This window comes from Hoplias malabaricus, unplaced genomic scaffold, assembly GCF_029633855.1.
Source record: "Hoplias malabaricus isolate fHopMal1 unplaced genomic scaffold, fHopMal1.hap1 H_2, whole genome shotgun sequence".
NCBI classification, from domain to species: Eukaryota; Metazoa; Chordata; class Actinopteri; order Characiformes; family Erythrinidae; genus Hoplias; species Hoplias malabaricus.
Window position 1 is genome coordinate 310769 of NW_027101325.1, and position 22218 is coordinate 332986.

General features: G+C 40.3%; 1 protein-coding gene across 2 annotated transcripts; it reads right to left on the reverse strand.

Moving 5' to 3' along the window:
• Positions 1–680: 680 nt before the first annotated feature.
• On the reverse strand, positions 681–20426 carry LOC136686039 (ubiquitin-conjugating enzyme E2 Z). Of its 2 annotated transcripts, XR_010800274.1 has the most exons (8): positions 19567–20426; positions 15798–15870; positions 10219–10406; positions 8571–8682; positions 6894–7006; positions 4047–4137; positions 3519–3825; positions 681–3401 (listed from the first exon to the last, which is right to left on the reverse strand). XR_010800274.1 is itself a non-coding variant. In XM_066659514.1 (7 exons), the coding sequence occupies exons 1-7, from the start codon at positions 19995–19997 to the stop codon at positions 3649–3651; spliced, it is 1185 nt and encodes a 394-aa protein (XP_066515611.1). In that variant the 5' UTR covers positions 19998–20426; the 3' UTR covers positions 682–3648. The 2 variants fall into 2 exon arrangements, 1 of the variants encoding a protein (XP_066515611.1); XM_066659514.1 differs by having other exon boundaries at positions 682–3825.
• Positions 20427–22218: the final 1792 nt, after the last annotated feature.

A 22218-nucleotide genomic window follows, 5' to 3' on the forward strand; every position in this document is an offset into this window, starting at 1 on the left:
AAGAAACACGACACATGTTGTTTGTTTCTGGATATACATTTTCTACTGCCATCTAGTGACTTCTAGATCTCCCAGAAATGGTTTCATTTCAGAAGGGATAATGCATGTTTTAATAAAGACTTTCTTCAAAGTCACCTGCAGGACTAGTCACTTCTAGCCAATAATGAATAGCAGATATGTGTGTGTTTGTCTGATTTGGTCTGATATTGTTCTGCTGATCAGGTGCTGCATTAATCACAAGGGCACATTTGAAAAATGTTTTAACCTCTGTTGTTGTTTGAAATCCAAGCTGAAGAGCTTAATCTAATTCAAACAGAACATGCAAGCTGAAAATGAACTGCATTAACACCACACACAGCAATGATTCAATTAGTACATTTTCAGAAATGTACTCTCAACCTGTTAACGAACTTCTTTTTATTAAAGTTACTATCTGAAAATGAATTTATCCCATGAAAAAAATGGTTGCTATTTATTGGTTATGTATTTGAGATAAGTACCATGAACTTAAATAAGTATCTTTTTTATTTGTAATAAACTTGTAATTGAATGTCAAACCATTGTCTGATTGAATGTTTGTTTATTAAATGTAATATTCTTGTACAAAATTCGCTAAGAAAAATATTTAATAGTCTGTTTATTGTTAAAGGTGGAATAATTGTGTTAATATTATTCAAACAATATAATCATCATCAGTCTTTGGGTCATTTGAATGTTTCCTGACACCACAATTAGTCAAAGATCTGAAACTTGTTTGAGAATAATGTGTTTATTGCTGGACTAATCAGCAGTGAGAGTGAAGATTCTCAACTGTTCATCAGGTTTAATCTGTGGCTGAAAAACGTAACCACAGTTTAACGTAGAGAACGAATAATCTATTATTTGAATACATAGAACCAACATAAACGTTATTTATAAAAAAAAATACATCTCAAAACTTTTCATACTGGGCTTCTTGATGGCAACCCCTGAGATCATTTAAAGCAAATAATAAACAGCAAATTGTAATAAAATATTTGTGTCTAGCCAAACACAATGAAGATCTTCCTATCAAGACTTGTGACATGGTTACATTGTATAGTTCTAGATGCTTCCAACTAATGAGTATAGATAGTAAATATACGGTAATAAAATAAATCAGTATTTGGGAGACAATTCACTACATAAACTCCTGAATAGGTTCAGACGCCTCATATTTTGTTGCGTTTCTAAAAGATATGTTAACATTTACACAGAGAATAAATAAAAATTCGGTATTTCCATGCTTATATTTGTGCAGTTTTAGTAGATCACATGATATGACTTGATGTCATACCCCCTCCTCCCCAACAGATTACATTCAGGAAAAAACAAACCATTGTAAGTTAAAATATGCAGAAGTGCTTTCTCAGTTGAAGATGTGTATTTATTTTAATTTAGTTTAATAACTCAACAAAACATGGCATTGGACCCCAAAGAAAACAAAAATGTTTGCATTAAATCTTAAATATTTCTTTGCATTAATTCCCCAGTGACTGGTTTGTATCAAACTTTCAGGCCCAAAATAAGTTTCTAAGAGTGTTTAATCAAACATATTTAATAAGAAAATCCATAAACAAACCCTGCTGTCAGATAAGGGAAGAGAAAGATCATTGTAGTTACAATTTATATTATATCTGCAACTGATTCATGCACTGGACTATTTACACAATTTGTTCTTTTTTTTTTTGCAAACAAGGGAAGAACATTAGTACATCATGACACAGAAGGTCAAACAGACACCGTCTCAGAGACACATGGCTTGTTTACATATATATTCTTTTACACTGAGCAGAAAAGGACCTCCAATTAGAAGAGAAACATATTGCCTACTCAAAACTGAATGCCATTTTTTACGTAAGAACAAGAGCGTTAAAAATCAGAGCACATGCAAAACCACAAGGATTCCAATGTTGTAATGTTCTTCATATCTGAGATTCAACCTAATCATTGAACAGACATTGCATCAATTTAGTGCTTTGAGCGTAGAGGCCAATTTCTCTGGTATTTATTATTAGCATTCTTTAGCATCACCTGCTGGATAATTGGAAGTTGCAATAACAAACCATATATAAATCTTGTATTCAATTTTGACTATTTCTCTTGCTTGTGAGAGAAGCGTCTTTTTGACAAAATATCTGATTTATGGGCCATCTCACATGAAAGAGGAGGAATTTAATGGGTTAATTTAGTTTCATCCATATTTGGTAGAGAAAGAAACTACTAAATAATCCAGATTATACTTAACTAAGATTTACTGCCTTCTACTTCAGAAACATCACTCTTACAAAAAGGTTCTTAAGTAGTTTATGGCTTGGACAAATGGTTCTAAGAAAATCTTTTATTGGTGTAAAAGTTCTTCACATGTCCCTCATCTCACGTACACAAGTAATTCTTTAAAAAGGGACCCCCCCCCCCCAGAGAAAGGTTCAGGCAAGAATCTAAAGTGTATCTACTCCAGCATTTCTTAAAACAGCTTTCTATATTTAAAGAGTGTACACAGACTTTTCAGCAATTTAATTATAAATATTTGTGAGTGTTAGCTAATTGGAGTTCTGTAGGAGATGATGATGTACAGTGTAAGACAAGAGACTCCGCTGCCTCTTTAATTAAAGAGGAGGGACTAAACAGATGGACTAATGTGTCCCAAAAAGACGTCAGTTGAAAAATACATGTTCTCCTCATATCCATGGCAAAAAGAAAGGAGAGCCCTTATGTTCTTATTCAACCAGAATTTTTAATCAGGCTGAAACAACACGGACAAGGTCCTTCGACTGTACAAACAATAACACTCATAGGACAGTTGTTCCCATAAGTGGAAATGAATTGATCAGTTTACTGGCCGTCGATATCAGATCACACCAGACCCATTCAAAAGCATTTAATGCACATTTAACATTAAAATAAAACCTTTCTATGCACAATATTTATGTATATACATTTGTTTTGTAGTTGCATCAGTTTTTCTTTTTCTTAGATCATGTAAAGCAATTCATTATGAATTTATGTTGAAATTATGACTCCGTTCATAATATTCAAAATATTTTTTTAATGACTCAATTAACGTGGAGATATAAATGCTGAGATTACTATCAAGACATAAGTGAAACAGAAAAGACTAACAAACCATTTGCAAGAGTGGCACAGGTGCACTAAGGTGTAAAAATGACCTGGTCTGGGGTGAGGGTCAGTAACACTTAACCTACCTCTGCATTGTGTGGCTGATCATCAGAAGAAAGTGAAATGAGGGGAGCAGAGAATGTGCTCCGAAAGGCAGAATGTGTGCTGACCTGCTGAGGAGCTTGCATGTACATCAACATACATACACACATACAGCAATCTCCTAGTCCCTTTCCCACTACAGACTGGACCTCTCTCTCTCTCTGAGAAGAAAACAAAAAGGAAATGAAAGGCAGCCACTGGCCAGCAGAAGGAGAGAGAGAGACAGAGAGAGAGAAACAAAATTTGAACCAATCTAAAGGAACAGGGGAGAAACTAACCCCTGTGCTTCTCAACTAGATTCTTGAAATGCTCAGTGCTCTGTGTATGTTGCCTATGTAAAAGCGTCCAGAGCAACAGGTAAAGAGAAGTGCTTTGTCAGACTCCTGCTCTTCGCCTCTAGTGGGGGCTTTACGGCTGGGAGCTGCCCTGGCTGTCGGGGTCTGTTCCGGATGAACTTGTGTCAGAGTCAGAGTCTCCATCATTGTCTTCAGGGGGGCATTTCTCTCGCAAGCGCTTCTGTGTGGCACTGAGACGAGCCAGCAGCCCCTGGTAGTCAAATCTGCCTCTCTTCTCCCCAAAAGGATCCTGAAGAAAGAGGAAAGTGGTGTAATTTCCAAGCAAAATATTTACAATGTACTTCAACTACTATATTTTTTCAAGAAAGTACAGCATTTTCTTGCATGTATTTTGTTGTTAATTGATATATAATTCCACAAACACTCATTCAAAAGATGCTATATGTTATTAGCTTCTTTATCTTACTCCACTACAAAGACAAACAATTATCATTTGGGTTAAACACACACCTGCATGTTCTGTCCTTGTAGGTGCAGACGTTCTTTGCAAACTCCTTCATAGAAGTCATAATACTCCAGAAAGGACTTTTCCATCACACTCCTGACATGTAAACAAAGAAAAAGAAAAAGTGGCTTACTGCTCTTGTGAAAGTAGCCGTTGTAAAAACAGAAATGTCTCTTGTTTAAGCTGCTTCAGCTGGTTAAAATAACTGCTACCTGATCTTGCATCATGTTATATTTTTATTTCATTGCCTACCGCTAATTGATGTTTTTGTGATACACGAGTTTGCAGAAAAAGTCATAAAAATCACAATTCTGTGCCAAAGAAACAAAATAGCTTCCAACTGAAACTGCCTTTGCTACTCAGTGTGGACTGTGGAGAGCAGTGGACTGGTCTGAAGACAAAATAAAAAAACAAAAGCAAGGATGATGGCAGACAAAAATAAATAAATTTCAACAGTCTGGAAATATTTTAGAAGAGACGAATCAAACTCACCTGCACATTGTGTAAAGTTGCTCTGAAGTGGCATAATTATTTTGCAATGCATAACCATCTCAGAATGAAGTATCTACAGTGGTTGGACAATGAAACTGAAACCTGGTTTTAGACCACAATAATTTATTAGTGTGGTGTAGGGCCTCCTTTTGCGGCCGATACAGCGTCAGTTCGTCTTGGGAATGACATACACAAGTCCTGCACAGTGGTCAGAGGGATTTGAAGCCATTCTTCTTGCAGGATAGTGGCCAGGTCACTACGTGATGCTGGTGGAGGAAAACGTTTCCTGACTCGCTCCTCCAAAACACCCCAAAGTGGCTCAATAATATTTAGATCTGGTGACTGTGCAGGCCATGGGAGATGTTCAACTTCACTTTCATGTTCATCAAACCAATCTTACACCAGTCTTGCTGTGTGTATTGGTGCATTGTCGTCCTGATACACGGCACCGCCTTCAGGACACAATGTTTGAACCATTGGATGCACATGGTCCTCCAGAATGGTTCGGTAGTCCTTTGCAGTGACGCGCCCATCTAGCACAAGTATTGGGCCAAGGGAATGACATGATACGGCAGCCCAAACCATCACTGATCCACCCCCATGCTTCACTCTGGGCATGCAACAGTCTGGTGGTACACTTCTTTGGGGCTTCTCCACACTGTAACTCTCCCGGATGTGGGGAAAACAGTAAAGGTGGACTCATCAGAGAACAATACATGTTTCACATTGTCCACAGCCCAAGATTTGCGCTCCTTGCACCAGTGAAACCGACGTTTGGCGTTGGCATGAGTGACCAAAGGTTTGGCTGTAGCAGCCCGGCCGTGTATATTGACCCTGTGGAGCTCCCGACGGACAGTTCTGGTGGAAACAGGAGTGTTGTGATGCACGTTTAATTCTACCGTGATTTGGGCAGCCGTGGTTTTATGTTTTTTGGGTACAATCCGGGTCAGCACCCGAACATCCCTTTCAGACAGCGTCCTCTTGTGTCCACAGTTAATCCTGTTGGGTGTGTTTCGTCCTTCTTGGTGGTACACTGACATTACCCTGGATACCGTGGCTCTTGATACATCACAAAGACTTGCTGTCTTGGTCACAGATGCGCCAGCAAGACGTGCACCAACAATTTGTCGTCTTTTGAACCCATAATGTTGTGTGCATTGCAATATTTTGAGCAAAACTGTGCTCTTACCCTCTGCTAATTAACCCTTCACACTCTGCTCTTACTGGTGCAATGTGCAATTAATGAAGATTGGCCACCAGGCTGCTCCAATTTAGCCATGAAACCTCCCACACTAAAATGACAGGTGTTTCAGTTTCATTGTCCAACCCCTGTAGTTCTAACCACTAACACTGGCAGCAATAAGGAACACACTCTTGACAGACAGACAAGCTGCTCGCTCACCAAGGAGACAACAAAAAGGAAAACCGAGAGTGAGCCGAATGCATTTTTGTTCACTACACAGACAAAAGACTTGTATTGTGGAACGCAATAAATGGAATTTGATTATTTGAATACATTTCAATCTTTATAAATGTAGGCTAAAAACAGGAAGAGACAGGAAGTTACATTTAGAGAGTGTGTTTGGCTGCTAATTTAATATGATTTGATGTATTCTTTACTGTTGTCAGTGGGCATTCCACTGCACTAATAAAATACAACATCCAAGTAGTCCACTGAGTAGTCTATTCTTTTGAATTACAACTCCAGTGTTAAAAAGACTTCTGCAACTCCTGGCTTTCACACAGAATAAGAAGAATGTTTCTGACAACAATATATACTGAGCATATTTAATCATCAGTAGGCATTGGAGGAACATGTCCAACACTGCTATCTGGTCAAGTTAGAGTCTTTGGATTTTTTTCATTCATCCATCCATTATCTGTAACCACTTATCCAGTTCAGGGTCACGGTGGGTCCAGAGCCTACCTGGAATCATTGGGCGCAAGGCGGGAATACACCCTGGAGGGGGCGCCAGTCCTTCACAGGGCAACACACACACACACACACACACACACTTTTGATTTGCCAATCCGCCTACCAACGTGTGTTTTTGGACTGTGGGAGGAAACCGGAGCACCCGGAGGAAACCCACACAGACACAGGGAGAACACACCACAATCCTCAGACAGTCACCCGGAGCGAGAATTGAACCCACAACCTCCAGGTCCCTGGAGCTGTGTGACTGTGACACTACCTGCTGCGCCACCGTGCCGCCCCTTTGGATTTTTTTAAATTAATTAATTAATTTTTTAAAAAAGAAGAGGCCTGTAGACCATTTTAGAATATAAATGAAATAATCCATGAGGAATATCACTTAACCTTGCGTTGTGTGTGAACTTGCATGTGCCGTGTTACTCACCACAAAGCTTCTGGGCATGGTACCTTGCCTTCCAGCATGTCACAGACAGCCACCCGCATAGTCTCATGGCGAATGCACTCATTGTAGTTCTTACTATCACCTGGGTGCCTCTCCTAATAAATACAGAAACAGTAAGTGTGACCTTCTGTTCCAAACCAAGCAGCCTTCAAATCCAGCATCCTCTAAATAGCTAACTAGTAGCATGCACAAATAAGACACAATGCCGCTATGTACATAATGAAAAAAAGTATAGGTTTTTAGGTATAGGAAAAGAACCACAGGTTTTAAAAAAAAAAAAAAAAAACTTTTCTGCTCACGTAGTATGAAATCTTTCATTTTTATTTCTGTACAATTTATAAATGTATACTAAGCTCACAACAGGTACTTCAGAAAAGTAAAATCAACTTAAAAATCACTATACCGAGTGAGCTACAGTTGTAAAAAGGCCCCTGCCATAGGGCTGTGGAGGAGTGAAACTGCTCTCTCTGCACTGACTCTGCAGTGTTATCTTGTGGATGAACTGAAGTGGTTTTTGGGATTGAGAACTAACTATCAATTATCAGCACCTGATCTTAACTGGTCTGGTCTTCCCAGAGCCTTTATTAGTGAAGGAAAGGGGGTTCAAGGATTCATATATTGATTTCAGAAATAAATGTTGGACGTGAAAATGTCTTTGGCCAAATACATCCCTTTGCATTAAAAACGGTCCAACATTTGTTAAACAGTAACAACAAAAAAGAAATTGGAGTGGTCATCAAAGGGTGCTTTTCCACTGCATGGTACCTACTGGTACATGGTACAATCATTCAATGTACAGTGGGACATCTGTGCACAAGTGGCCCAAAGATCCCCAAATATCCAGAAAATGGACTAAATTTGTCAAATTTAAACGGGAACTTTGGAAAGGACCATCCGCTCACTCCGTTATCTGTAGCTCATTTCACTGGTGCTTTTCCAACAATATGGACATGTAAGGAAACCAACGGAAGGTGTTCAAGAGCCTCTGTAACATGGAGGTAAACAGGGTAAGGACACTCACTTCGCCTGTTTTAGTTGGTGTTAGTTAACGTTAGCTTGACTCGCTAAACTCGGTGTCTCAGATTATACTCGGCTACGTAGCTGCATTACGGAGGTTTATAGTGTCGGATGAATTCGACTTCGACTTCGATCACATTTACAAGAATAACGGTACCTCTACATTTGAGTTTAGCTTATTGCTAGGCTATTGTCATGAATAATGTTGGTTATTTAGCTAGCTAGATACTGTCATAACAGTCAGTCATAACGGTGTTTTACCGCGGCATTGTTCAGCTGTTGTCCACCAGTGACGTCACGGTTGCGTTCAAGAATTTCCGTAGCGAGCTCGGGTTTTTCAGTCAATTTAATAAAATTGTCAGTTTTAAAGCAAATTAAGCTGCTATTTTCATTTTAATTCATACTTATATATGTCAGTAACTAAAATAATGTGGAATATTCATGGAGGTCCATTAAGTGGTGCTTAGCCTTTAAAAAATAAAATCCCACTTCCAAGTCCCAGGTACACAATTTTGGTAACAGAAAAGCAAGAATCAGAGTAGAAGAACTGAGTAGGTACCATGCAGTGCAAAGGTGCCATACACTGTCGTAACCTAAACTGATAAACATCACTAAAAAACATTCAGCTTAAGACACAAATACCTGCTCAAAACCTGGCTCATTGTGATAAGGGTTCTCGGTCATCAGGGACTGGATGGAGATGAGGACAGAGGAGATACTCTGAGCAGGGCTCCATGCTGGACCTGTCCATGTGCTGAAAATCATAAAAAGAGCATCAATTAACTGTGCTGATATTACATATTCTGTCATATTTAATGCTTATCCATTCCTGCAGCCAGTGTAGCTCTTGAATCAAGTCATACATCATTCAGTTCAGATACTCTCTTAAGGCATTCCCCATTAGGCCATAACATTTTTATATCTAGTTATCAAGCCATGAGACTGTAAACAACATACAGGCTTTTGGTCTTTTTTGCCCGACTGACAGTGAGTGAGTAACTAAGTTTACCACATTTCTAGAAAGTAACTGTCACTGGGGAATTAACGCAAAGAAACATGTAAGGAGTCATTGTGTCAACTGTCAATCGTTTATGTTAAATGACTCTAACGAAATGAGACTGACAGCAACACACAACACAACTGGATTGTTTCCCAGACAGGGATTAAGCTTAGTCCTGGCCTACATAGCATTTTGAATTAGGATTTTCCATTGAAAGGAGGATATATTCCAGAGCTAAGCTTAGCCCCTGTCTGGGCAACCAGCCAAATATAGATTACGTCTTCAATTTTCTGTATATTTTCTCCCCTTTAATTTTAAGCTATGCTCTACATGTACAGGCTCTAAGGAAGAAGTGTGTGTCTTTTATTAGGGAAGCTCGCATGAAATTTTGCATTACACAAAAGAGGTTTCACATTTTATAACAGTTTTCAAAAACATAGGACATGACCCACCAGTCTAAAATTACCCCCCCAAGCATTTTTAATGAGAAAGAGGTATATTGTGGGTGCAATATGAATTACTGTCTCCAATTGACTGAATTAGAATGACTTTATTGGCCACTGTGCTTGCATATAGAGGAATCTGTTCTCTGCATTTAACCCAATCCGTGCAGAGAAACACAAACGCACATCAGTGAACAGTAGGGGGCAATGAGCACATATGCCCGGAGCGGTGGGCTGCCATAGCCACAGCACCCAGGGAGCAATTGGAGGTCAGGTGCCTTGCTCAAGGGCATTTCAGTCATGACCTGCCAGCTGTGGGGATCCATCGGGTTAGAAGCCCAGTTCCCCAACTACCAGGCCCCGTGACAAGTGTGTAACAAATGAACTGTGAGGCAAGAGGGAACAGAAATTTGAAGGATGTAAAATTGTTCTAGACAGGAATTCAAATAGTATTCGACAAACAAGTATTTTTTAAATTTAAAACACATCATGTATGCAATGGTTAACAAATAGGTGAATAGACACCAAGATATAAAATTATATAACTTTTATATTTCTGCAGCAAGTAAACAGATTAAGTGATGTGAATGACATGGAAATATATTCACTTCCATGTGATCTCCCAGACATACACAACAAATTCAAACAATTTATTCAAACAACATTCAAGGAATTCAGCTTTGTTATGAAATGTTTGTTTACTGAACACAGCCTTCATGTTCCCAATCCTGATTTAAACCATTCTCATACATTAAACACAACCGAAAATTGATCATGTGCTTCTTGTTAAAGCATTGTCAAATATTAAAATAAACTTTGCACTTTGTTTTTAAGAACAGCCACATACCCGAGTATGCTGAGGCAGACTTTGCCATTGCGGTAGAAATTGGGATTGAAGCGCACTGTGTTATGGCCAGTGGTGATAAGTTTGACGCGTGGGGGGTGGATGGGGTAGTCAGGTGGGCAACGAAACAAGAAGAGAAAGAAGCCCCCCTCATATGGTGTGTCAAAGGGACCCGTAATGAGGGCGTGGATCTGGGGTGAAAAACAGAATTATCAAAATGCATTGTTAGGCTTACATAATAATGAACCTTCAATAAAAGCATCTCAGAATATATAGGGTAAAATGACTTCAATATTAATGCCATTTAAATAAATTCAGTACATTTGATCAATTCCAAGATAATACCAAATAATGTGATTGCTAATATACAATGACAACTATTTTCATACCTCCTGTGCCTATTCAACATATATTGTACTGCAAGCACTGAATGGGTAAGGAAGAACAAAGCAATGAACAAAGCAGTGTTTATTTCAAGCTTAGATAAGCTAATATTAAGTTGCTTATAATAAAACGTATGCGTAGGTTTGACGCAGAAATATAAACTGGGCTGTAACCTGACGCACACCTCTCCAAAAATGTAACTACAGACCGCAACGACTGTGATTGGTCTGGAGTCAGATGGATATTGTTTATATCTAACCGAATAAGTACAGAAAAACAAACTCCTCTTCTCCACCCACAGAGACAGCAGAGAGCTGCAAATTTATAGCGAGAGATTTCCTCAGACATGATGTGGACGTCAGGGATGAATACAAATGTTGAATATAGAGGGGAGAGAAGAGAGGAAAAAAAAAAAAAAAAAGTCTCTAGGACAAAATTCTACGAGAAGTGGGAGCATGCGTGCTGGCTTTGCGTTTGTTTCTTTCTTGGCACCACATGTAAAATATGCTCTGTTCCAAACAATGTCCTACATGTAATTCTACTACACCACCCTGTGGACTACACAATATAATAGAGCAGGGGTGTCCAAACCTTTTTCAAACTGGATCATATCAAAATTCTTAAGGGCCAGTTTCTCTTTCCAAATATTCATTCATTCATTCATTATCTGTAACACTTATCCAGTTCAGGGTCACGGTGGGTCCAGAGCCTACCCAGAATCATTGGGCGCAAGGCGGGAAACCCACGCAGACACAGGGAGAACACACCACACTTCTCACAGACAGTCACCCGGAGGAAACCCACGCAGACACAGGGAGAACACACCACACTCCTCACAGACAGTCACCCGGAGGAAACCCACGCAGACACAGGGAGAACACACCACACTCCTCACAGACAGTCACCCGGAGCAGGACTCGAACCCACAACCTCCAGGCCCCTGGAGCTGTGTGACTGCGACACTACTCTTTCCAAAAATATTATTTATTAAATTATTTTTAACAGTGTATTGAAAATATGAAATATAAATGTACAAAAAGTTTATATTTATTAACTACTGAACTTTTGGAAATTACTTCCCCTATTTTTTAAATCGTCAGTTCTCACTGTCAACTTTGTGGGGGTTATTTTGCTGCAGCCATCACCAAATGTCGTTCTATGAATTACTTTGCTGGACAAGAGAAATGAATGGCATTTAAATTTAGCTTAGTTCATTAACACAGTGGTGCAATATTCTATACATTAATCAAATCAAATCAAATCAAATTTATTTATATAGCGCTTTTCACAACTGATGTTGTCACAAAGCAGCTTCACAGAATTCCAGTAAGACAAGATTTGACATGAAATGTAAAGACAAATGTAAAACCCTCAAGTGAGCAAGCCAGGGGCGACAGTGGCAAGGAAAAACTCCCCCAGCTGAGGAAGAAACCTTGGGAGGAACCAAGGCTCACAAGGGGTGACCCATCCTCCTCTGGTCAATCTACTGGTGATAATAGTTAGTAGTCCGTGAGAACTTCAGTGTAGGGACAGCTTCAAGGCACTTGGTGGTTGCTGGAGCGTGGGCAGCTGGTCTGAAGCGTGGAGGAGGATCTCGACAGTCATCCATCAGTGTCCAGACAGACAGGTGGGCAGTCGTTTACTCGGAAAGATGTAAAGGGATGGAATTAGTTTTGAACTGTTTTGTGTTTGTAAAGTAGAAAATATGAAAATTTCCAGAGGGTGGCTAATGACTCCGGCAGATCTGACTATGACAGCTTTAACTAAAAGGAGAGAACCAGGAGGACACACAGACACGGGAGCATCCTGAAACACTGGCATCCCTCCGCTCCACCGTCAACAAACCTGAGTGATCGCGAGAAGCGGCGGGACGACAGCACCAGCGTCTCAGTATACTATAATTCCCTGTGTCCATGGACCCCCCGGATCTGCCGCCTTTATCTATGGGGGAGCATTAGCTACCAAATGATAAACTAAACAAATGAGTTTTTAGCCTACATTTGAAGATTGCGACTGTGTCTGAGTCCCGAACATTTTCTGGAAGATCATTCCAGAGTTGGGGGGCTTTATAAGAAAAGGCTCTTCCCCCAGCTGAGGCCTTCTGAATTCTGGGAACATTTAAAAATCCAGTATTCTGTGATCTGAGTGAACGTGGAGGCTCATAATAGGAAATTGTATCTTGAAGATATTCAGGAGCAAGCCCATGTAGAGCTTTATATGTTAATAACAAAATTTTGTAGTCAATGCGGAATTTAACAGGCAGCCAATGAAGTGATGATAAAACTGGGCAGATATGTTCAAATTTTCTAGTTTTAGTGAGGACCCTAGCTGCAGCATTTTGAACTAGTTGAAGTTTTCTTAAATTAGCGCCCCGCTTCCACCGTCAGGGGAAAGAAAACACTCCCAAGTGCCTGTGGGCACTTCTTCTTAAAAGTAATGCTGTGGGCTCATTAAAATCTTACAGTGGGCCACATTTGGCCCGGGACCGGACTTTAGACGCCCCTGGTTCAGTGGTGGTGTGGCGGTATAATTGCAGAGCAACGCAGAAACAAACTAGAAACTATATAAACACTAACAACGACGTAGGGCTCTTGCGTAGCCTACATCATCACAGGCTCTGTGTTGAATCAACACCAAAGTATAAAGGCTTAGGCAAGACGTTTTTACATTAAATAGCTTTTGTCTGACTATCTTTAATTAAATACTGGATATCTACAACAGAGTTTCGACTAGTGAAAACTCAATTTTGACTAGTCAGAATCACAATTTAAAATATCTGCATTTACAGTTTGACTAGTGAGAACAGTAGCTTAAGATATCTACAGTTATATTTTGACTAGTCAAAATGTCTTTTAAGATTTCTCTAATGATATCAGCAAATTCGTGGTTTGATGATTCATAAATCCTGAATTAGCATTAAAGATCTCAAATTCAAATTTGACTAATCAAAACTACATTTTCAGATATCTGAATTGTAGTCATTGCCCTCCACGTGCCACAACAGTTGACAGGCGTGCTCATTTTAACTAATTTGGGGCTTATTTCTCAGTAAATTTGCTTATATCGTAATAACACCAGCCAATGCTCCATCAATGAGAAATGTTTCATAGGTTTATTTACATGGGAAATGTAAATAAACCTATATCAAATAAATGCTTTATTGACTGAGGGAAATAAAGAAAAAAATCTATAACGCTGAAGTTGGCTTCTTCTTCGCCAGCTTCTTATTCGGATTTTCTGTTCCACCTTAAATGGTGCAGTAATTGCATCCTGTCGCCAATAGATGGCAACATATGAACATGACCTCCATACCGTGGAAATTTTACACGTTTGGCTTATTTTCATGGGCATTATCTCTATGAAGCAAGCTCAAAAAGGCAATAACATATTAGAAATAACCCAAAACTACAAATATTTTTAAACGACTTTACTGAAAATGTTAAAAAAAAAAAAAGTACACTATAATATGCAGACCTGGCAACATTTACATGATGTGAAAATGGGCTATGTAAGTCTGCTATGTTTTGACTAGTCAGAATTATCATTTAAGATATCAGAAGTACAAAAGGCAAATAAGTTCAACATATCTGTACATTTATTTGAAGAGATCTTAAAAGGAATTATGAATAGTAAAAAATACAATTGGATATCTCTAACTTAGTTTTGACTCGTCATTACTTTCATTCAAGATATCTACAATTTAGTTTCAGATAAGTTAAATATATATTAAAGATATCCTTAATATAAAGGGAATATAAGATATCTTTAATTAGAATCATGACTAGTCAGAGGCGGCACGGTGGTGCAGCAGGTAGTGTTGCAGTCACACAGCTCCAGGGACCTGGAGGGTGTGGGTTCGATTCCCGCTCCGGGTGACTGTCTGTGAGGAGTGTGGTGTGTTCTCCCTGTGTCCGTGTGGGTTTCCTCCGGGTGCTCCGATTTCCTCCCACAATCCAAAAACAGGTGGATTGGCGACTCAAAAGTGTCCGTGTGTGTTGCCCTGTGAAGGACTGGCCGCCCCCTCCAGGGTGTATGAGGAATCATTGCGCCCAATGATTCCAGGTAGGCTCTGGACCCACCACAACCCTGAATTGGATAAGTGCTTACAGATAATGAATGAATGACTAGTCAGAACAAAAGGCAAAATATCTCCAATTTACTTATTGACTAATCATAATTTAAGCAGCAGACAGCTGCTTATTTACAGCAAGAGACTTCCTCAGACACTGGTATGGGCTTCAGGGATGAATAAAAATGTTAAACAAAGGAAAAATACAGGAGGTCTCCGAGAAAAAATAAGGATATTTTAAGGAATTTTAAAGATTTATAAATCTACTACACCACTACATTGTGTACTACATAGCGTAGAGGAAGATGTTTGAGATTCAGCCCTAGTGGTGTGGCGGTGTAATTGCAGAGTGACACATGCGTAGACTCCATGAAGAGTCAATGCAGAAGTATAAATAGGCCTTTACATACTAACATTATTTAAATCTCCACAGACTGCCTGCATTTATGGGATTATTATTTATGGGATTCAGAACCATCAAACCATTTTTCCACCTAATTAAATTTTACAGAATCAAGCCCAAAGACCCGCTCGATAGAGCTTCTCAGATAATAATTAATACGGGAAGATATTACAGTCCATTTGAGCCTGTAAACCCAACAGCCAGATTAACAAAATTAGGCTATTCACAGACCTTGTAAATGTACCTCTGAAACTAATTCTGTGCATTTATGAAAGAGCATGATTTCTGGTATTTGCCTGTACAACTAAAATACTGAAATGACAATATGGTTTTACGTAATTCTGCACAGGTATAGGGGCACACTGTCAGCACTCTCAATCTTTATGGTGAACAATAACTTGCAAATTAACTTAACTGGCATTATGAACACCTTCACGGTAGACGGTTTATTATACATTGTTGTTAACACGTCTTAACCATATTGCATAAAACATATCTTCTGTTTATGGCATTTGGCAGACAGCTTCATCCACAGTGATTTACATGTTTAAAAAAGTCAGAGACATCAGCAAATGTAGCATTGAATCGTGCACAAGAATTCTGACTGGTACAGAGCTGGTGCCTGGGCACGGGACTGAACCCCAGTCTACAGTGTGGTGTTTCCCACTGCACTAATCAAACCTCACAAACGTGTCTTAAACATGGAAGCTGTTATTTAAAGCTTACCTTTGTCATATCATGAGGATCAGGGACCACAAACATTCCAGGAGGAGGCTCCTTATATATGGACATAATGTCTCTGTTTGGGAAGAACAAGATCATGTTAAAATACATTTGCAGGAAATAGAGTACAGCAGAAAAACATATGAAGTAATATTACTCCACTGTGTCTATATTAAAAAACACTTTTTAAACTGCTCCACAACAACACAGAGGAGCACAGTCTCAGCCTAGTCCAGTACTGCAGTGCAAAACCCAATACTGGACATGTAGGTTTATGCTTTGGGCAGTCAGAGTTGGCCAACAATGCTAAAAGATACTCTGAATAATTGTGACTGGGTTCAGATCTACTGCCAGTTGTTTCCATTTTCCTTCACTTCACTACTACAGGGTATTGGGGAAATACTTTATAGATAAACTACAGCAAAGTAGTCTTTAGCCTATTTTACATGACTCAACAAAATGAATATTCAGCTATTCAAATGTTTGGCTGGTCAAAGGATATGTTTTGCCAAAGTGCAAAATAAGTTAACATATCCTCCACAAAGAGCAAATGCAGGCATTATATTTCCTGCTAATTTTAATGCACCATTTTTATTTACTTGCAGGGCTTAACATATTGAGGAGAAAGATTAAATATGCCTTTGCACACAACGATATGTTCAGGAGAGTTAGTAGTTGCTACCTTGGTACTGGAAAACATAGCTTGTGCTTGAAAAAAATACTGGTGTATTGAAGTGATAATATCACTAAATTCTAATCCATATGTATTCAGAAAACTGCAGTGAGTGATGAGGGCAGTAAAATGACACTTTCTATACTGAAATCGTAAATTAGAGTGCTGCTTTCCAATCACAAGAGCTACAATATAGAAGTATAGACAACACCCACAACTAAACAACAGTCTGGCAGCACACACTGAGCATTCAAAGAGGTATGGACCATAACATATAAACTGTTAGGAAAACTGTCACTGTAGTGGTACCCTCGTGTGTACATTTCTGAAACTTTTAGTTAGGGAAAATAACTTGTATTATAATTTTCTCATTTTAAATTGTGTTGAGTTCATACACCCCATTCCATCTTCAGGGCTTATATTGTTTTATTTTACACAGTTCTAAAAGGATAGATTACAAATTGACACTTCTCTTTCTGGAGAAGAGAATGTAATGCACCTTTAGGGAACACAACTGGACTTTACCCACCTGCTGAACCTTTAAATGTACATTTACATTGTACCTTTAGTGACCAGTGATGTACCTCTACCGTACCTTTTTATCTTGAGTGTAGAAAATAATTGCAGCTGAGTTCACAATCACAATACTGGTCTTGAAAAAAGATCATGACTGGATATTTTCCCCCGAAACACAAGGACACACCAAAAACACAGCCCTCTCATTTAAAACTAAATCACAGCAAGTCAGGAATGCTAATAAATGGACTTCTAATGGCAGTTCATTATTTTCTTACATGTTATCGAGTGTGGTATATTGCGATTTGAGATCCAGCTTCTGCCTCCACATTTTAGTGATGACACACACTGATTGAAAGAGCAGGATTGGGGAGAGGGGGAAAACCTCACAACAACAAACTCTGGCTGGAAAGATTTAGTTAGCAAAACTCCATGTCATAAAAGCATACACCAGTGTGTTTAAAAGTGGCTCTGCAAACTCACATTAGTCACATTATTGTTATAATGAAATGCTGAGACTTTGTTTAGAAAGGCAACAGAGCACTGAATGAAAAATAATACTTGACTGTATTAAGTCTCATCTGAAATTCCATTTTGCTTCATTATGAAACAAACAAATATCTTTTTGATGATATTGTGGCAAACCTGTACAGTTAGTCAACTCTGTTGAAATTCCAAGGATAACAAAATTTAACAAGTCTACGTACATGGGCCTTACCACAGAACAAATCAAACATCATTAAGTGCTTCAACACACTCCTGAGACCTCTCAACCTGGTTCCAGCAACTTTCAGAATCCATTAAAAATAATCACAAATATTTTGAAATACATCCTTTTAAGTCAGAAAGCTAATTCAAAGAATGTTGAGATATAAACACACACACACTTAGGGACATATCCCATTCATTTATATTTAAAACATCATATCCCAGCACTGAGGGAGTGTTCAAGACGCATCAAGTGGACACTGAAAGATTTGGTGGAAATAAGGGGTGGGGAGGACGGCATAAATCTGTGCATACTCTTCAGGGAATTTTTTTTTTCTTGGGAAAAGTCTAAATTTGTCATTTGATATGTCATACAAACAGAAAATTGTGGAGGGGGTGGAGGTAATTAAACGGGGATTTTAAGGGTTATTAGATCATGGACAGTGTAATGTGTTCTGAAAGTTGTAACTGTATACTGTGAACTGTGTAGTACATTTCAACCCTACATTACTGTCTGTGTGTGACTCTATTTGTGTGCATTTCATATCCAGACCACTTAAGACTCGAACCCTGCAGTACTTTTCGATGTAGTTTAATTCTGTCAGGGTTCTGTTTTGTTTTCATTGGCGTGAACCTGAGTCAACGCAAATTCCGTAGAACTGAAAAGCACTTAACAAACGTGGACTGGATGTTACCATTTTAAAGACCCCACTTATGACGGTTACGAAATATTCCCAGAAACTCTGCGCCACTGTTTCGGGCCCTAAACCGCTAAACTAAAATTAGTCACATTTACAGTTCAATCTTAAATGTTGCAGCATTTACGCTGGGGTGCCGCATTCAAGGTGGAAAGTAAATTTCAAATTGGAAACAGGCGAATAAGGCGGCTTTCAACAAGCTGTAACTCTCTTATTAAGGTTAGCACTTTTTGTCACCGACTGTTAGTTCGCTCATTAAGAAGCACTTCGTTTCGGTTATCTCAGTTAGGCCACCTCTGACGTCATAAAGATAATTGAGGGAGCTTCGTTTATAAAAGCTAAATGAGGGAGCCGGGAGAAAACTAACTGCCACCATATGTCTGGTCAAACGTGGCTATCTTAAACCAATTCTCATTGAGCTAGCGTGCTAGTAGGGCTGGAGTCGGTCCCCCTAAGAATCGAATCATCAATACGAAGCATTCTGGAGTCGACTCTACTGATTCAGCATGGATTCAACTTAGAATCCAAAGGCTTTGCTGTCACTTTTTAAAAAGTGTCTGAATTATATATACTTCCACGTCACCTTCGTTCATAAGCTAGACATATGATTCATTAGTTATGATTATAAACCAATTATGAATTTTATTTAATATTTGCAAGGAACACGTCTTAAACCGTATATTTTTCGCTAAAATGTCCACCAATTTGAGAAGAAAAGGCTCGCATACACATTAACCGTCCCAATTAATAAGCTCAGTTAATTTAGCTGTCCTTTATATGATTAATACTTTAATTACGGGTTTTTTTCACATCGAGATTATTGGGTGAAATGTATGTGGAATCATGTATATTGAATCCCAACGTATGGAGTCGAATCCGGGGTCGACTCCAAAATGTCTAGAATCAAACAGCCCTGGAGGCCAGCGAGTGGTTCGGCTAACAAACTTAGCGAGGGAGTAAACGTTCAGAGAACTGAGTAATGATTGTATTTTATTTTTAATTTTTTAACCATGTTCCAAGCATATATAAAATCTGGAGAAATGCCAATGATGTTATTTAACCATAAACTTAATTCATTTAAGTCTAAGTGAGAGGTCCTGTTTGGGAATCACCCTCGGGTTTAAAGAGTTTCACAGAATGGGAAATGCCCATTGTGGACTCTCGGGGCTCCTGTTACCTTTTTATCCGGAGGATGCACTGCTGCGAGGCCTTCTCGTTGTCCCAGTCTGTGCTGAGAGTTGGGTCCCAGGACGTGGCGTGTATGTGGGAGAGCAGGCCGGCTCCAGCGAGGCTCGGGGGAGCGCCGCTGAGCCCGAGGCCGATGCCGGGCTGCAGTGAGGGCGGCCCGGCGGCGGGGGCGGACAGACCTGCGCTCACCGCGTTGCTCAGCACACCGACGCTCTCCATTACCGCCGTTATGTTGTGCGCTATGGCGGGGGACACGGCGGCGAGGCCCGTTTCAGCAGCCGCGGCGGGAGGCGGCGAGGCCGGGTTAGCGCCGCTCGAGTGCCCCGGAGGAGAAGGACCCAAACTAGCTGATAACTGCGCTCCGTTTCCCTGACTCGATCCCAAGGCGCCGTTAGATCCCTCTCCGACGCTGTCCGCCATTTCACCTTAATCGTCCCAACGATCCGCTGCACTTCTGACTTCTCACCTCCAACACGTTCTCCTCGCAGTTAGTGTTTGTCTTTGCTCAGGAACCTGATACACACTAAACGCTACAGAGCAGCGGGACCAACAGAGATGACTCCATCGTCCCCAGCTTCCTTTCCGCCCTCAAACATCTGACACATAACAGTGGAGCTGATTCCACCCCGAATGAATAACCGAACGATAGCCGTTCCTACAACTCATTAACCGTAAAAACACACACGCCACATACAGCAGAAACACACTGTCCAGCGTCTCTGCCGCCTCCGCTTGCTCCGTCTTTTCAGTGCCGTGTTTTTCTCAGCTACTTCCTTCTACTGGAGGACAGAAAACCAGAACGCCATCTACCGGTGTACTCCTAAAACGAAACTGAAAGACTTCCAGCAAACTCGGAATGTCCGTATCATAATGAAACAACGTACACATCCTGTGTTCGTCTCAGTAAACACTCAGCGCTATTGAGAGAACAGCCTGCGGTCATTTCTATTTCTGACGCAAAACCAAAGCTCCACAATGTTATAAACACAGAACGGCCAACAGCGATATTTCCAAATGGTCTGGTAAACACGTCTGAAATCAGAAGTGTTGTAGTCAAAAAGGCAGTTTTCTCAGTTTAGCCAGTAAGATTTTAAAGCCCAAACTCCAGGCTTTCCAAAATGAAAGAGATGAGGGACATTCCTGTTGGACAGTGCTCAACTTTAGTCTCAACTCCTCTGGCTAAACTGCCCTGTGGTACACCCCCTGGACAAGTTATTTCATTAAGGCCTCCTCCCCCATACAGCATTTGATGTCTGTACAAACTGAGATTTTCTAATTAAAAATCTTCAAAATGCACGTTTGGATGAATATGACTTTTTAAAAGGATAAGAAAAAAATTAATCTTGGTGCACAAGCTTATGCACAAATTACACAGCTGAAGCTGGATCAGGAATCATGCAGGCACACACCAAATCTGAATCAAAAGCACTCTGTATATAGCATGGTTTCTTATCAAAACACAGTCATTTTTGACTCATGTCACTGACAAGTTGACAGGGCAAAATACCAACAAGCGGTACAAATTTGAACTCTTCCACCACACATTAGTGAAGTTTAATTTAGAAATATCAAAAAACTATTTAACTAAGATGTTGAATTTGTCTATTGCATTTTTTTTAATTTATATTTTAAAACAATTGCAAAGCATTAATAAATAATTCATTCATTCATTCATTATCTGTAACCCTTATCCAGTTCAGGGTCGGGGTGGGTCCAGAGCCTACCTTGAATCATTGGGCGCAAGGCGGGAATACACCCTGGAGGGGGCGCCAGTCCTTCACAGGGCAAAACACACTCACACACACACGTTCACTCACACTTACGGACACTTTTGAATTGCCAATCCACCTACCAACGTGTGTTTTTGGATTGTGGGAGGGAAACCGGAGCACCCGGAGGAAACCCACGCGGACACAGGGAGAACACACCACACTCCTCACAGACAGTCACCTGGAGCAGGAATCGAACCCACACCCTCCAGGTCCCTGGAGCTGTGTAACTGTGACACTACCTGCTGCGCCACCGTGCCGCCCTTAATAAATAATAAATAATTAATTAGCAGCAGGGGCAAGACACATGCTGCACGGTAGTGTCGCAGTCACACAGCTCCAGGGACCTGGAGGTTGTGGGTTCGATTCCCGCTCCGGGTGACTGTCTGTGAGGAGTGTGGTGTGTTCTCCGTGTGTCTGTGTGGGTTTCCTCCGGGTGACTGTGAGAGGAGTGTGGTGTGTTCTTCCTGTGTCTGCGTGGGTTTCCTCCAGGTGTCTGTCTGTGAGTAGTGTGGTGTGTTCTCCCTGTGTCTGTGTGGGTTTTTTCCGGGTGACTGTGTGAAGAGTTGGTGTGTTCTCCCCGTGTCTGCGTGGGTTTCCTCCCACAGTCCAAAAACACACGTTGCAGGTGGATTGGCGACTTGAAATTGTCCGTAGGTGTGAGTGTGTGTGTGTCTGTGTTGCCCTGTGAAGGACTGGCGTCCCCTCCAGGGTTATTCTTCCTGTGTCTGCGTGGGTTTCCTCCGGGTGACTGTGTGAGGAGTGTGGTGTGTTCTCCCTGTGTCTGTGTGGGTTTCCTCCAGGTGACTGTCTGTGAGGAGTGTGGTGTGTTCTCCCTGTGTCTGCATGGGATTCCTCTGGTAGACTGTGTG